The sequence below is a fragment of the Urocampus carinirostris genome, chromosome 16, assembly GCF_059441175.1.
Source record: "Urocampus carinirostris isolate Australia breed hairy pipefish chromosome 16, RoL_Ucar_1.0, whole genome shotgun sequence".
NCBI classification, from domain to species: Eukaryota; Metazoa; Chordata; class Actinopteri; order Syngnathiformes; family Syngnathidae; genus Urocampus; species Urocampus carinirostris.
In genome coordinates, this window is record NC_142364.1 from 28891106 (window position 1) to 28908585 (window position 17480).

The window sequence follows — 17480 nt, forward strand, 5'->3', positions numbered from 1 at the left end:
CATGTTTTGGAAAAAGCCTCGAAGCTGTGTGAGCGCAGCAATGTGAAATTATGCAGGACGTCACTTTGTGATATGGTGAGAATGCTGAGTGGTTTTTGGCCACTGTTTAGAAAAATGGCATCCTGAGTTTTCTAAGATGCCAAAAACCACTCAACATTGTTAGAGAGCTCCAGTTTTATTGCAACACAAATGTGCTTCAACTTTGTGCTCACATACCTTGTACATATTCCATACTCCTCTAAATAAAATCAAGAATGTTGGCTCAGACTGTGAAGAAGGTATCAATGTTGCATCTGAAGGTGTGTTGTTGTGCTTCAGTTTTAGGCCATTTCCTAACCATTTTTTGTATTTTTTTGCTTTATGTCACTGTAAAAAAAGTAGTGGTTGATTTTCAACTCTGTGGGGAAGGAAAATGTCAAATAAATAACCTAGTCTGATGTTTTCATTAACGAGAAATCAATACATGTTATCTGGTTTGGTCATCAGAAACTTCTATTTTGAACACCTGGTGAGATTTCCATTCATTTTTAAAACATTCTGTAGTCATAAAGCTTTCATTGGTTAGTCCATTTGTTTGTTCCTAGCTTATATTGCATATAAGAAAACATATTTTGTCTTCTCGTCTTTGGTATTTGGGCTAGTGTGTCAGTTTCCTGTTCTAGCACCAGCAGGTTCTTTTTTTTTTATATATATATAGATTTGTTTTCCGGCAAAGCTTTTACCCTTTTGTTTTCGAAATGGATTGGCGATGAGTTTGGGAAAGGCGGTTCGGCTACAAGTTGTCACAGTAAGCAGCCCCTCTCTGAGTTTGTCAACAAACAAAACGATAAAGTAAAATATTTGGTTTACACCGCTTGCATGGATCAGGCTGGACCTGGACCCACACCCTTAACCTCGCAATCTTTATCCTGATCCCACCATGACCCGAAATCCCAGCCCCCCCCCACCCCTGCCATCGGCCCCAGCCGCCGATCTTTACGCTTTGGTACAAGTGCTGGACGCCGAAGATTGGGTTCCGGGACTTCCTCCGTCATCTGTCCATTTGTCCAGGCTCCGGCGGCGGGCGTTCATGAAGAAATTGCTGACGGTGGTGAGTTCGAGGCCCAGCTGCTGCGAGATGGTCAGCTGCATCTCTTTGGAAGGCCGCTTGTTTTCTTTGAATATGGCCAGCAGCGTTCGCCTCTGCAGGTCGGTGAAGACCAACCGGGATTTCTTTGGTGTGTTGTTGCGCTCCTTCGCTGTGTCCTGCTCCTTCCGCTTGCAGGCTACAAGAAATAACAGTTAGTTTTTCAGCATTCAAGACACAAAATCGATTGTTTAGAGGAGGGGAATAGAACTCATTTGACCTCCATGGCCACATAGTGGGAAAACAATTATCATGAGGGCCGTACTCATATATTATTGGCATACAAAGTGTTCCTTGGCTGGAGGGCTGGGGGTCTCTTCGGAGGCTCAGAATTAAACTATGATTTTGGGATGTAAGATTTGATTACAAAACAATTACCGGTAGGTTTTTTTCCTCAATATTTTTTCCTTCCCTAGATTTAATCTCAACTTTGCATTTGTAAAGAAAAAAAGGAAATCAACAATTGAATTAATTTCCACTAGGGTTTAGTGACAAATATAGCACACGAACATTATTTTAAATGATGTATTTAATGATTTAAAAGTCTTCTTTTTTTCTGATGAAAACGTTTACCTGAATATGTTGACTTCGGCGTCAGAATTCTTATCTATGAAATAAGGAGCTAAAGCTTCTTTGAACTCCTGCAAAGACACCCAGGTGCTATTTTTCTAAGTGTTGTATTTTCCGTATTGCTCCAAGAACGCATCTGTGACTCTTTTCTGTAGAATTACAATAGGATATGTTTCCTTAGTATTCTCTGGTTAGGTAAACATAGTCAACAAATACAGCTACCTTGTGCGCTTTGCGAGTGGCGCCTGGTTTTAGCGACATCCAGTGGACATATTTAACACTGCGGGTCATTTATTGACCATCATTTTTCTTTTGTGCAGGTCATTTATTGACCTTCATTTTTCTCTTGTGCTTCTCAACAATGTTTTGCGGGCCACAGATATTTTCAACAAAATATTGCAGAATAAACCTTGGCATTGGATAAATAATATAATGTTATACAACTAAAGAATATTCAGGCATTTTTACCTTTTTTTTCCCATTTTCCATTCTTGAGTGGTGATTTTTTTGTTTTGTTTATTTGCAAAAAGCGTGTAGGAAATATTGTAGCAATAGAAAAGGACTATGAGTGAAACCGAACATGGTGGAAGAGTCGTTGTGTTAAAAATAATATTCAAAAACATGAGAAATATAAATTAATCTTGTCAAGTAAAATGTTCTTGTTCTGTTGGCTGATGGGTTTGCTCATTTTGCGTTTCTTTACTTTTTCAATTTTACTTAAAAAAAATTGAAGACATGTAAAAGGTAAATTAAAAAAGGGAAAAGATATTTAATCAAAATGTTATTGTTATTTCAAATTATGTTTTATTTAAAATGTTTTTACTTTGTGGTTTTAAATTATTTTAAAATAATAAACTTGAACAAGTAAATTAACTATTGCTAAACTTAAAAAAAACGACATGTTTTTTCATTTTAATTGAATTAAATTAAATAAAAAAATATTCTGGCTTTCTGTGAGTAAATAGGTGGTGCGTTGTGTTTGCTAGGTTCATTATCGTTAGATAAGGGGAATGGCAAACATTATTAAGGAGAGCAATTGGCTGAAGTTGACAGGTATTCATTATATGTGGTTGAAAAATTGTTCTTGACGTCAATAAACTCAATAGGTTTTTGGAACTACATCTAGGAATGAAATGGACGGATTAAACACATGTTTTAGATGTCTATATTTAGACCAGAGACCATACTTGGCATTCAATTAAATGCCTAAAATACCTCTAGTGCTGGGTGGGTGACTTGACAAAATGTAGATTTAAAAATATATTTACTGTACATATTTGACTACAAAGAGTTCAACGTATCCAGGTTTGTAAACCTAATTGCGTCAGATTTGCTTAAATTATTTCCTCGGTTTGTGAAATCTTCAAGAGCCACATTTCAATAATGACATTCCTCCCAGTTTTTCTCTCGCTCATTTTGTGTATAATTTCTTCTTTCCAAAATTTGTTATCACCTGACAATGAATAGGAAAATGTGCAGAAAGGTCAACTGTTAAATGCAAACATAAAGGCATCAGTCAAACAAACAAACACAAACAACGCAAATAGACAACACTACTGTCAGGGAACTTCAGTGATTCAATCAGGAGGTGTTTTTTCCCCTCTGATCGGGGTTACAGTGAGGATCAAACCCGCAATTATATTATTCAAAAGGGGTTTACTGGCCTGAGAACAAGAGGGAGCGGCTGAGAATAAAGCGGGCCATGAGCGTAAAGGGGAGGAGTGCATTCTTTAAAGGTGAGACGGGATCAATGAGATCAATAAGGAAAGCTTGCTCAGTCTTTCATCAGCTCTCAGTGTTGCTAAATGTGGCGATAAGCACAGACAGTAGCAGAAAAAAAATATAGACATCTCTTAGGGTAGTCCAGTCCCCCAATGATTATGCTGCAATAGTTTTTCTTATATTAATCTCCGTATTGTTGCGCACTGAGCAGTGTGACAGTTTATTCTTTCTTCATCAAAGGCTGATATATTGATGTAGGAACCAGTGATCATTTATGAAGTCATTTGTTTAAATGTTCAAAAGCTGCCACAAGTTTCATTTTCATTTAAAAGACAGCTGGTATCGCATATTTCTTGTGTCTCGAGCTGCTCCTTTATATATATATATATATATATATATATATATATATATATATATATATATATATATATATATATATATATATATATATATATAGGTATATATATATATATATATATATATATATATATATATATATATATATATATATATATATATATATATATATATATATATATATATATATATGTTCTCCCCGTGCTTGCGTGGGTTTCCTCCGGGCACTCCGGTTTCCTCCCACGTTCCAAAAACATGCATTTCAGGTGAATTGGCCAGTCCAAATTGTCCCTAGGTGTGAATGAGCGAATGAGTTGTCTGTCCCTGTGTGCCCTGCGATTGGCTGGCAACCAGTTCAGGGTGTCCCCTGCCCACTGCCCGGAGATGGCTGGGATGGGCTCCAGCCCCCCCGCGACCCTAATGAGGATAAGCGGTACGGCTGATGAGATGAGATGAGATGATACATATATATATATATATATATATATATATATATATATAGTATACATATTATACATATTTGACCATTTAAATGGTAATAGTAAAATTTCAGCCCTTGCCTTATGCCATAGGTTTAATACTACAGATTTAACGGCATTAATACTCATGGTTTAATACTCATGACTGACACCTTTAGACCCAAGTGATGTCAGCCTCTTAAAGGGACAATATGTATAATTGCCCACTAGATGTCACTGTATGGTGTCATGAGATTTAAAACCAGTGCAAAAAAAATCAGAAGGGAGAATGCAAATTATAGATACTTAAAATGAGCAAAACGCAGCATTTCACTTTTACTCCTCAATTACTTGCGGTTTTTGGGTCTTTGAGTACCCATAGCATCAAGATGATGGACAATTATGTCAGCTTCCACTAGGTTAGCTAATTTTATGTCAAATAAGTACAAATTTAATGATCTACAAGTATTCAAAAATGCACGTTAGTATGATAGTTACTTTCTTTATTATTCAAATATTGTTTTATCAATGAATGATTTTTTTATACAAATAGGAAGTGCTAAATAATACACACTGTACCTTTAAGTACAAGACGTGGCAGTCTCTCATAAGTGGAAGCCAATCAGAAAAACACAGGTTGGCCCATTGATAAAATCACTATTTCTATCTTCTGCAATACATATAGTACATATAATACAGATTGTTTTACTCATGTATTCTTTTCTTAAAATAAGAATTCCACCTGGAGAGTTTCACAACCTGGAAAGATTATTATTTATTTCTCTAGATGTTAGATCCTAGATTAATTAGACATGTCTTTATTGTCATTCGTAGCAAACGAGTGATCATTGTTTACTACGAGATTAGACATTGCAATCCAGGATAGATATTTGATAAAGACTTATAAGAGAAAAATAAGATAAAAAGGATTTCAAGGACAAATAGCCAAACATATTTTCTAGGTATTACTTGGAGAATAAGTCGTCAGTGCGATTGAAAAAGTGTTCCAAAAAGAGTCAAGTAATAACTTGCCTCTCAGCCTGTTAGTCTTTGTTTTAAGAGACCTGTAGCATCTACTAGAGAGAAGCAGGTGTAAGGTACACAAGTACATTAACATCCCAAGGTGCCTACCAAGAAAACAAATTGCAGTGTGAAAAAGGCTCCATGTGTCCTTCCACTAACTGGATCTGGAGTGCTTCTGAAACTGACCTGTGAGAGGCAACCACCGACCAGAGGACAAATCTTAACTGACTGTTAGGTAATCTGGGAACTCGCCTATTCTTTTTTTGTTTTAACACATTTCTTTAGTATTCATTTCATTTATTCCGAAATATTTATGGTGAAAGGCCTCTTTTCACCCCAGCCACCACCTCTTTGACCGGCAGCACTCTGATAGGTGCTACAGGAGTAAAAAGAGTTAAAAGAAGGAGTAGCAGGCTCCAAGAAAATCTCTTCTCCAGAGCAATCGCCACACAAAACAAGTGCACAAGAATGCGAATAGTATATGTCTTGCCTATGTATATAAAAATGGGTGTTAATATAATAATCATAGACTTATTTTGGAATTGTGTTGTGGTTAAATTTTATTGCGCTATTATTCACTGCACTATTGTTCTGATGTATTTACAAGTTAGGTCAATCTCCAAGAACTTATTTTTGAAATATTTTGCCTATTTTTCCTGTCATTCTTTTAGGTCTTGATTACGTGATTATCCTGGATTATCCTAATCTCGTTGTAAATAATGTTCTCTCCGTTGTTATCATTGACAATAAAGACAATTTTAATTCTATTTTTTTATTTACTGAAATGATTTTGTGAGTAGTGATGGTAAGACAGAGCCTTCTGAATTCGTCTGATCATGAGTTAAACTATGATAATTCAATGTATTAAAAGATTAATTGGGACAAAATACAAGGCCTTTTGGGTGAAAGAAGTGGATACATTTTACTAATAAAATGGTAACTAAGACTGCCTAAATTCCGATCTTTTGTTTCTGTTTTTCTTCATCACTCTTTTTTTGTCTCCATTAGCTCCCAACACCATCCTCCCTCATCCATTCTCCCTCCCCGCCTCCATCATTTTTCTTTTTCTGTCCTGCTTGCATCACTTTCCCCCGTCTCTCCCTCATCTTCTTGACTTGCTTCAGCTGTCATTTTTCCTTTCACCGAGGCGTGCCTCCCCTTGCACTCTGTATCGTTTTTTTTATTGTACCATTACCACTTAAGCCTGGTATCCATTACACTGAGGGCATGTAAGTGCAGGGTAAGTAGTAAAGTCGGCCTTCAACGTACATTTCACGGTTGGAGTGTGGCGCCGCATTTTGGCACATCCAAACACTCCATCAAGAAGCAGTAGAGCTGAAAGATCATTTTCTTCAATGTTTTGCCAGCAATTTGTCGATACTTATGACACATACCGATACTGTAATATCGGATAGATAGATAGATAGATAGATAGATAGATAGATAGATAGATAGATAGATAGACGGACGGACGGACGGACGGACGGACGGACGGACGGACGGACGGACGGACGGACGGACGGACGGACGGACGGACGGACGGACGGACGGACGGACGGACGGACGGACGGACGGACGGACGGACGGACGGACGGACGGACGGACGGACGGACAGACAGACAGATAGATAGATAGATAGATAGATAGATAGATAGATAGATAGATAGATAGATAGATAGATAGATAGATAGATAGATAGATAGATAGATAGATAGATAGATAGATAGATAAATAGATAGATAGATAGATGGATGGAGACAGACAGACAGACAGACAGACAGACAGACAGACAGACAGATAGACAGACAGACAGACAGACAGATAGACAGGCAGACAGACAGACAGACAGACGGACAGACAGACAGATAGACAGGCAGACAGACAGACCGACAGACAGACAGACAGACAGACAGCAATTTCAAGGCATTTCAATACAACTCTCAGTCATTTCATTTCAGAGACAAAAGAAATTAAAGGAAAAACAGTATCAGTATCGTAAATCTGCATGTGGTATCAGTATCGCTGTCTCCTTAAGATATGAAAATCATATCTGTTATTGGTCTTAAAAAATGGGTATCAAACATCCAAAGTAGATACAGATAGAAAAAGAGATATGAAATTTGTCTTCAGACACACTTGAAGACAAACGTGCTCTTTAGTAAATGCATATTATGGTGTGCAATATCTGAGCACTTAGCATTCCATAAAATAGTCGTGTGTTTGTGTGTGCACGAGTGTGTGTGTGGTTGTGCTTAATGCACCGTGATAATTTCCTCTCCCCACTTTGCCAACCGGAAATGTGCTCTCTGTCTGCAGAACATTGTATCTTTGCCGAGTTTAAAAATTAAAACTCTTACGAGAAAATATTTCAATGGGTTCCAATCAGGTTTTCGTATCACCACTGCGCAGTGCAATTTGGTTCAATTCATTGCGAGCAAAATTCTATGAGTTTCCATTGATCAAAAGTAATGTAAAATACCAAAACAATCAATAGTTTGCAGCCATATTGGAAACAGCGACTAAAGTTGTCTGCTATGATGAATAATTATGACTATTAGGTCGATAATCTACTCTGAATATATCTCTCTGGCGATGTAAACACGCAGACTTGCGCACACACGCGTGTAAAAACTTGCTGAAGATCAATTTCTTGAACACTGTCCTACTGATGGAAATACCCACAGGAGCACTCAAAGTGTAATCACCAGCCCCTTCAAGACGTTTTTAATGTAAAGAAAAATATGGAATTACATCAGCACTATTGAATACACTTAGTGGCTGCGGCACTTAATCATGAGAGCAACTGATTGGAGATCAATATGAGCATACAATTAATGGTGTAAATGTTCTCTGAGTGTGTTTCTGAGACGTTTGTGATTGGGGACATAACAGCTCTCGGAGCTGATTTACGAGGGACTTCTGCTGATGGCGATACAAGTAGAAAACGGTTTGCATTTTTGTTTACCAGAAAAAAAATAGGCTGACCAATGACAGCTCCCGATTGCAGTAATGGGTGATGTCATCAAAGATCCCTGATGCCTCATTGTTTTTAATATTTCATATGTTATTGTTTAGGTTGGAATGCTTGCTTGACTTCCAAAATATTCAGTTCAATGAGACACCAAGCAATAAACAAGTTGCAGTTGCATTTGTTTAAGTGCCACTGTTAGTCAATCCATACATCTCGTAAAAAGATCTGTTGCATCTTTCAGAAATATTCCGTCAAATCTGTTGGTTCCAAGTTTGTGTTTAGACATTGTGATATGTCAATTTAACTCTTAGAAAACTCAAAATAAAATGATAATAATTTGTCACAAAATAGATGCAATATCAAGGCATTTTGCTGACTCTTTCTGTCATTTTTTGCAGAGCGAGGGGAATTTCATGGGCTAATGGAATCAATAACTGAGTCTACATGTGGTATCTATTGATGTCTACTTAAAATGTGGGTATCGGTCTGAAACAGTGGTATGGAACACCCAAAATAGATACAGATAGGAGAAAAAAAAAGATACAGTACAGTTTATCGCGTTTAGACACAATTTATGACAGTCATTTTAATTTGCGCCCCAAGGATGATAATTTGAGGACTCTGGTTTACTATGAATGTTAAAGGGACAGTAGGTATTATTTTTCTACTAAACGTCATTGTATTCTGTCATGCCACCGAAAACGAGTGCTGAAAGCACAACGGAAGAAGACAAAAATATGGATACTCAAACTGACCAAAACTCACCTTATAACTTTTGAAAAGAAGATAAATAAGAGAAATTATTAAATAAATACAAAAAAGAAAACACTAAAAGGAAAAAACAAAGACAAATAAAAAGAAAAAAGAGGGGAAAAAAATTCCGTTTATTTTCCCTCCGTTTTTCTTTTTTTCTTTCTTATCCCCTACTTTTCTTTTTATTCTCATTTTCTTTGTTGCCTCCTTTTCTTGTTTCTTCTTCCATATTCTTTATTTCTTTATTTAAAAATATGTTTCTCTTCTTTTTGTCTTTATTTGGGTCAAAATTGGAAGAAAAAGGGTGCTTTTGCTCATGTTCAGTTCTGGAGTTTGTAGTCTCCCCTGCACTCATTTTTGTTTGCACTGCACATTGCAGAGACATTTTATAGACAAATATAAAACATTGTCCCTTTAAGAGAAGCAGAATGTTTTTATCAGCGCTGTTTTTGTGGGAAACCCCATTTGGCCCAACATCACCTGGATCCTATCTTTAGCGGCCCACAACTCAATTGAGTTTGAGACCCCTGCCTTATGAGCTATTTTGTGAGCAATCTAGCTACCTACTGTCGCTATCCATCCATCCATCCATTCTCAAAACACTTTATGTGCATAGAAATATTAGCTACCCCGCGACCCTAATGAGGATAAGCGGTACGGCTAATGGGATGGGATGGGATGACATATTAGCTAAACTTCAGATAGACAAAAGTTTACATTTCTTTACGAGTTTCTCCAGAGAGGAATAAAAGTTTCAGGGAAAACATTTGCTAACCTTGACTTTCTAAATGTTGACAGTGAGGATAAGTCAAAGGGAGCCACTGTTAAGTCACCTACGCACACACGCAGGCACACACAGAAACTGCCTAATAGATGATGAGTTAACTGACTTCTCTGTACTCGTTCTTATCAGCTTTGTTTTTGGCGTCCCAAAGCCATCCGTGATCTCTCTCGCAGCACAGAGCAAACACAGCCGCAAAGATAATATTCTCCGATCAATATTTAGGATTGTTATTGATGAGTGATCAAGCGGAGGTTGGCCGGCTAAATAAAGAAATCTTGGCAAAGTGCTCACCGCTGTGCTACTATTTTGATCAGGTCATACGAGTTGATCAGATTTTTCCGTCTTTGACATGCAAAAGTCTTGCTAATGTGACATTTTTATTGTGATTTGAATTCCAGGTAGTGTTTGCACAATGATTTGTAGATTTAGATGTAGATAAAGATACCTATAATATCCTAATACCGTGGGGTTAAAACTGCCACAATGTTATCATTGTCGTCATATTGATTTCCGCATGCCAGTTTGAGCACTGATAAGTTTATTCCGTTTTTTATATTGGATACATGTAAAGGAGATCACATGGGATGCCAGTTGGTTATTTTGGTTATAGTACCTCATTTTTGTTTGTTGCTTTGATTATTATGCACTATTTACATTATTGTCACTATCGGCCAGTTAATCATGTTGATTAACTTTAAATTACCACAATTATTAGGGCAGATCTGCTTTTGTAAACAAGGAGATTAAATAATATGAAGGGCTCAGGGGAGGGCTTTTAGAACAGGTTGGAATTTGTTATCTGACGTTTGGGGCTCTCTCCCGTGTCGTCATTACAGTTTAAAAATGCATTGATGTCTTCTGCTCTTGTTTTAAGTTTCTACGAAACTTATGAAGCACTCTCTGATTATTTGTTGAATAGTTTTGTTAAATTTTAGTCAGGCTTTGTTTGAGCCACGGAGGACCGACTCCTATGGCCACATAAATGATAACATAACACGAATGTTGAGGAATTAAATATTTGTTTGCGCTTAGAAACGAAATTATTGTTTTAATGTCATCAAAAAACCATTAACTGAAGGTCTCCCGTGTTTTTTTTTCCCTCAACAGAACAATAAAAACAATAAAATGAGACTTGTTTGCTGGCCTGATGTCTTACCACTTTGAAATCAGCAAAAGAGTTTTGATTTTGTACACATAACTTAAGGTCCTCATTTTGTATCTGTATTTGTATTATCTGAGTTCAGTGCCTTTAATTGGTGGAAAAATCAAGAATTTGGGAAATGTATTACAGTAGAGTGAAGCATGGGATTACAACTTTAAAATTAGATTAAAAAAGCAAAGAATATTAGTAAATGTATTGTAATCATGGTATCGAATTGTGCATTCCTAGCATCAAAATTGTCATTTATGCAAATTGAAGTAATGTTACCTCTCATATTTCAATTTCTATCTACTGTATATCAATGGTGGGCAAGCAATTTGAGTGTTGGTCCCCATTTGGTTAATAAACTCTTATTGATTTGATTTTCTCGTTTAATATCTCGGCAATGCATTGGGCATACAATTAACGGTGTAAATGTTCTCTAAGCGTGTTTCTGAGTTTGTGATTGGGAACACAACAGGTCTTGTAGCTGATACACAAGGTACTTTAGCTGATGGCGATACAAGTAGAAAACGGTTTGCATTTTTGGTTACCAGGAAAAAAATAGGCAGACCGATCACAGATCCCGATTGCAGTAATGTGTGATATCTTCAGAGAGCACTAATTTTATTATTTTCATTATTTGAAATATTAATTATTCCATTTCAAAATATTCAGTTTATTGTGACCCTAAGCAATAAGCAAGTTGTAGTTGCATCTGTACTCGAGTCACAGTTTTTCAACCCATACATCTGGTAAAAAGATCTTTTGTATCTTTTAGAAAGTTTCTGTCAAAACAGACTCTCTTAACTTTTTTAGATTAAGATAAGATAAAATAAAATAATCCTTTATTCGTCCCGCAATGGACATATTTCTTTTGTTACAGGAGTAAGACAGAGAATAATGAATAACAGCTAAGAATATCAACAGCATAAACAAGTACTTAGAAATAGAAAAATAGAAAAATAAAGAAAATAGTTAGCGTAAAATTTTTCTTTTAATCCAAGTTCCCATAACCAGCATTTTTTTCTCATGGAATATATTATAAAAAAAAAAGAAGAAAGATAAACAAAATAACAGATTTACTATGATCAATTTGAACTATCGCTCTGAAAATGCATAAATAAAAAAACATACCTTTTATTTAAGAAAATGACCAATACCTTTTTACGTTGTCATATATGAACGATATATTTTTGGGCGGTTTAAAACCAAATGGCAAGTTTTTTATTTGGGGTTCTCTTAAACAATTTAAAAACTGTTTACCTAGGCAAAGTCACACATAAAACAGTATATGTACTGTTGAATTGCTACATGCTTGATGAGTCTGTTATTGGAGTTTGTTTAGGACTTTGGATCATTTCAGTTTTGCGTAACAATTTGTTTTTACCCCATTTTCAACAGTTATTGTCCGATACATAAACAAACATTCCAGTACATGTAGGAATTCCCAGGAAAAGGCACTCCGCCCAGAAAACTGCAAGAAAAGTACATTTTCTTTTAGGGGAAGTATCTATTGAACTAGCAAATCTGTTAGCTAAAATGAAGGAAGGAAGGAAGGTAGGAAGAAATACCTCGGCAAAGCATTGGGGAATAGATACAAATTTTTTTCATACTTATTTGTCAATAAATATACATGCGGGCTTTTACGTATACATATTATATCGTTTTTTTCTTGTTTATTAATATACCATTGATCAAATTAGTATTGAAAAAAAATGTATTAATGCGAAGTAATGTCTTTTTTTATAAATGAATAAACAAACAAAACTTTATTTTGAACATGAGAAAAAACAAAAACAGAACAAAAGAACTAGTGAAAAACAAAACAATATTATCGTAACGTGACGAAAAAAGAATGGGAAGAATCATATGCTTATTTAATCCTACCCCTTTGACTTTCTTAATAATTCGTTCTCACAGCTAGAACTCCTGTGTACTTACATATAACAAACACCTCACGAATATACATATTCACATAGGTTCATATTACAAGATAATATGGAAATAATGATAATATAATAATAGTAATATAATAATAACGTCATAATGATAATATAATAATAATAGCAATAAATAATAACAATAATAATAATAGTAATAATCATTACTATTATTATCATAAGTAGAAGAAGAAGAAGAAAAAGAAGAAGAAAAAAATGACCTCATGGAAGACTTATTATTTTCTTTTATATTTCGAGCTAGACAAAAAGTTGAACGGAAAAATCACACACAAAAAGGTTCCAAACGATAGTACGAAAGCAGTAACATTTTAAGCAATACATGTGATAATAAGCTCTAAAAAACTTAAATGGAAAAGTGTTTTTGCGTGGTATTTAATGAATACCTTGATAAATAAAATAAATACTTTATATGAAAAAAATGAAAACGCTGAAAAATAGAAGAAAATTATAATTACATTATTCAATAGTTGGCACATTACACATTAAAACTTCGTAAATATTTTTTTTCAATGGACAGGGGACACAATGGGACTTTGGGAACAAGAGTAGCAACACAATCAAAAATGTTGGGAATACATTTTTCGACTTTTGGTTCGATGAGCCAGATTAAAAAGCGTGAAAAAAGGAGGACCATAAATTTCCTAGATCATGTCTATATTATTCAATTAGCATTAAATAGAAACTATATTTTAAACTAAAATAACAGATTCAAACTTTTTTCTTTGGCACTGATCTTTTGAACGAAAAAAAAAATTCTCATTTCAAGCTTTTCATCTTATCGTGTATCGTGAGTTTATAAAAAACATTGAGGGCTTTTTCAAGCAAATTCCCTACATAATAGTGATAGTTTTTGGGGGGATTTCGAGGCTCGTTTTGCGATGTTTAAATACCATATCAACCGTAAAAATAAGTATTTATAGATGTTGACTATTTTGAAGAATGAATCAGTTTGAAGAGATGGATTTGCGATGTCATGGAAGACTTATGTGGCTACTTTCTCAGAGTAACCTATCACTTTTAAAGGCTGTAATACCTACAATTGAATCCTATTCATCTAATCTAAAAACTAATCCAATAACAGATGATATCAAATGAATGAATCCAGTTATGTGGCACAATCAAATATAAGAGGAATCCACCCAATCTCATAAATCTTGCACGCATCAACCAAGAGTTCCTTTTAATGCTTTTATCACTAAATGAGAAAGCTCCAAAAAATATGACCGGTGGTTTTGTTGATTGTCTTGCCTTTTCAGGTTTACTTTTGACTTATCAGCACAAATCCATGATGTTAGCTCACGGAGCACGCGCTCGAGATAGGATTCCATTGTAAATCCCATACATGCTACAAAATACCTCACACGTGATGTCTTAATTCAGTACTTTATAAAATATGTTATTACCATGACAAAGAAAGCATGTATGAGTTATACAAATGATAATCATAAAGATTACATTCATATAATTACAAGCTTCTAAATGACCTGGCTTGATGACAGTGAACTTGAAAAAATTACGAAACCATACAGTGGACTTTATTAACAATAGACACACTCAAAGAGTATACACATCTCTGTGATTATGCAAGTCCCATGGACTTTGTAGCATATTCTGCAAACACAGCAGGTTTAATTCAGGTTCGAACAATACAACATATATAATGTTTTTAAAGGTTGCAGTTGGCTACCTTTGCCCCAATTGTGGTGAATCATTTGTTTCTAATATTAGAAGCGAATCTCCCTGATAAGTGACAACCACAGCAATAAACACGCACTAAATTTGATACCTGGTTTGGAGACACTGCTAGTTTCAGAAATATGTTCAGTGTGCATTTTACAATAGTGTGAACATGTTTTAAGATGTAAACAGCAAGGAAATGCGCACGCACGTAATATATCTGCGAAACCGCAAAAAGTACAGATATAATTAAGGATTACTGTATATAGTTTAGCCAAAATGTTGCATAAACCAATGGTTCACAAGCTTTTTTACACAATGGATCTGTTTAATAACTGACAACATTCTCGCAGCCAGGCCCAATAATAACATTACTAACAATAGCAATAATATAAATAAGCCTAAAATATTGTGTGTAAACTCTAGACCTCAAGGGATCTAGATGCCACAGAAAAATACATTTAATCTCATCATACTATTTTTACTCACAGTACCATGTTGTATGTTTTTTTTTTTCCGAACTATTTCCAGTAATGCTCCATTACAACATTGTACAAAAAAGTGTGAAGATGACATTAAAATATGATGTCTTTCCTATGTCATCTACATTCTTAGAGGCCCAGGATTCAGGTTTCAGCAGTCTCACTGCCGTGATTTGGGTTAGATAACTGTGGTCAGTGGTACTTGTCAACAACAATTATTGCTCAAAAAAGTAGTATACTGCTGTAAGACCTGGAGTATAACGCTCACCCTTACTTTGAGATTTTTTTAGTGTGTATAAATAAATAAATACTGTACAGGCAAAAATAAGGCATTTTTTTCCTACCAATCTGTGGTGCAGTGGCTGCTGACCACTGACAAAAAAAAAAAAAATATATATATATATATATATATATATATGACTCCAAAGCAATGTATTATCCTGATAATAATGAAATGATCTGCATTTATATAGTGCTTTTCAAGTCAATGACTTCCCAAAGCGCTTTACATTGTGCTTCACATTTCCCAATAGCGGCCGTGATCTGTGCAGCCATGTAAGGCGCTAACCTGCTTATTGGGGGTAATTGGGGGTTCAATGTCTTACCCAAGGACACTTCGACATGTAACAGGGACAAGCCGGGATTCGAACTAAGATCCCTCAATAATAAAACGATCGCTTTACCTCCTGAGCTACTGCCGCCCCAAATAACTATATTTATTTTTAATTTTTACAGTTTTCATGGCATTATGACACATTCGGTAAAGTATTCATTTCACGACAAGTAAAGACTTCTATTCCTTTGGAGTGTGATGACCAAAATCCTAAAAACCTCTATTAGAGCAATACATGCGAGCAGCCGGCTCTCTCTCCCCCGCTCACAGCCTCACTCGTCTCTTCCAGGAACCTGTCTAGATCAAGTTCCTACGGATCAATGGAGATCTCGGTCCGTAGCGTTCACGTTATCATTGCCAGTATTAATGCTCTTTTAATCTGCTCTGGATTACCGCCATCGATCCACATACATTCGCCCAAACTGCTACTTCACGATGAACGCACACACACACACACACACACACACACACACACACACACACACTACTGGAAAAACTGACGTACTCGCACACACGCTAACAATCGCGCACACAGAATATCTAAATAAAGCTAACCAGAGACAACAAACACTGCTGTTTGGTGTCAATATCGGAGCATCAGCTGAGAATTGATCCACGACAGAAACACATCAGCACATTTTAAGGGAGCTGAGCCAACACACAAACAAGAACTCATCAAAACGTATCTATTTTTCACTGCTGAACGATGATTCATCCATCCAATATTATTTGCCCTTATTCGGGTTACAGAGTACATGCCCAACATGTGGGGAATAATAAATGGTCCCACAAATGCATCTGTGAATAAATTAACCAGAATCTTCATTAATTGGGTGTACAAGAGGCCCTGAGTTAAATGGTAAATAGTCTGCATTTATATAGCGCTTTTCAGGTCAATGAAGACGTCCCAAAGCGCTTTACAATGTGCTTCACACTTACCCAATCACACACACATTCACACACCAATAGGGAGTCGGCCATGCAAGGCACCTACCTGCTTATTGGGGGCATTAGGGATTCAGTGTCTTGCCCAAGGACAATTCGACAAATAACACAGAGCTCAGATTTAAACCCTTGAAGCATGGCTTCCAGGAAGAGGAGCTTCACTATCTAAAAATAATAATTGTTGGGGTTTTTTTGTATATAGTTTGAAGTGTTTACTTCATTGTGCACAATTGTTGGGTTATATGTCTTATTATTATAGACATTGTTGTTATAATGGTTTGCCAATAATAAATATAATGCAGAGGCAGACAATGTATTTCACACCGAGAACTTCAATAATAGCCTTTGGTGATGTGTCCTTCAGGAAGGAAACTGCTCAATTAGCCGTGTTTTGGAAGTCAAGTCAAGTCATATTTATTTGTTTAGCCCTTAATCACAAAGAGTCTCAAAGGGCTGCACAGATCAGATGTGAATATTTTGTTTTGGTATAAAAATACTTGAATAAATAAAGCAGCTTTATCAGGGGTGGGCAAACTATGCCCCGCGAATCAGAACAGGCCCGCTAACAGATTTAGATTCAAGTCAAGTCATTTTTATTTGTATAGCCCTTAATCACAAAGAGTCTCAAATGGCTGCACAGGTTATTGCAAACCACAGACTATTATTACAGACTATTATTACACCATCCCCTGGTCTAAAACCTACATGAGGGCAAGGAAAAACTCGAAAACCTCAACATGAGGAAAATGAAGAAACCTTGAGAAGGGTCTGCTCATGTGGTAATCCCCCTTCCAGGATGACCAGGCTGCAATGGATGTTGCAATAACAAATAATACACAGATATTGTCAACAAAAATATAGGTTATTCATATGATATAGAGTAGAAGTGTGTTT

The 17480-nt window shown here is 35.9% G+C and overlaps 1 protein-coding gene across 1 annotated transcript in view; it reads right to left on the reverse strand.

Moving 5' to 3' along the window:
- Positions 1 to 975: 975 nt before the first annotated feature.
- The window catches only part of onecut2 (one cut homeobox 2), a 34845-nt gene continuing 18340 nt past the window's right edge, over positions 976 to 17480 (reverse strand). The window contains exon 2 of the mRNA XM_088356029.1: positions 976 to 1265. Within this exon, the coding sequence (XP_088212155.1) occupies positions 976 to 1265 (290 nt within the window). The remainder of the gene's footprint in view (positions 1266 to 17480) is intronic.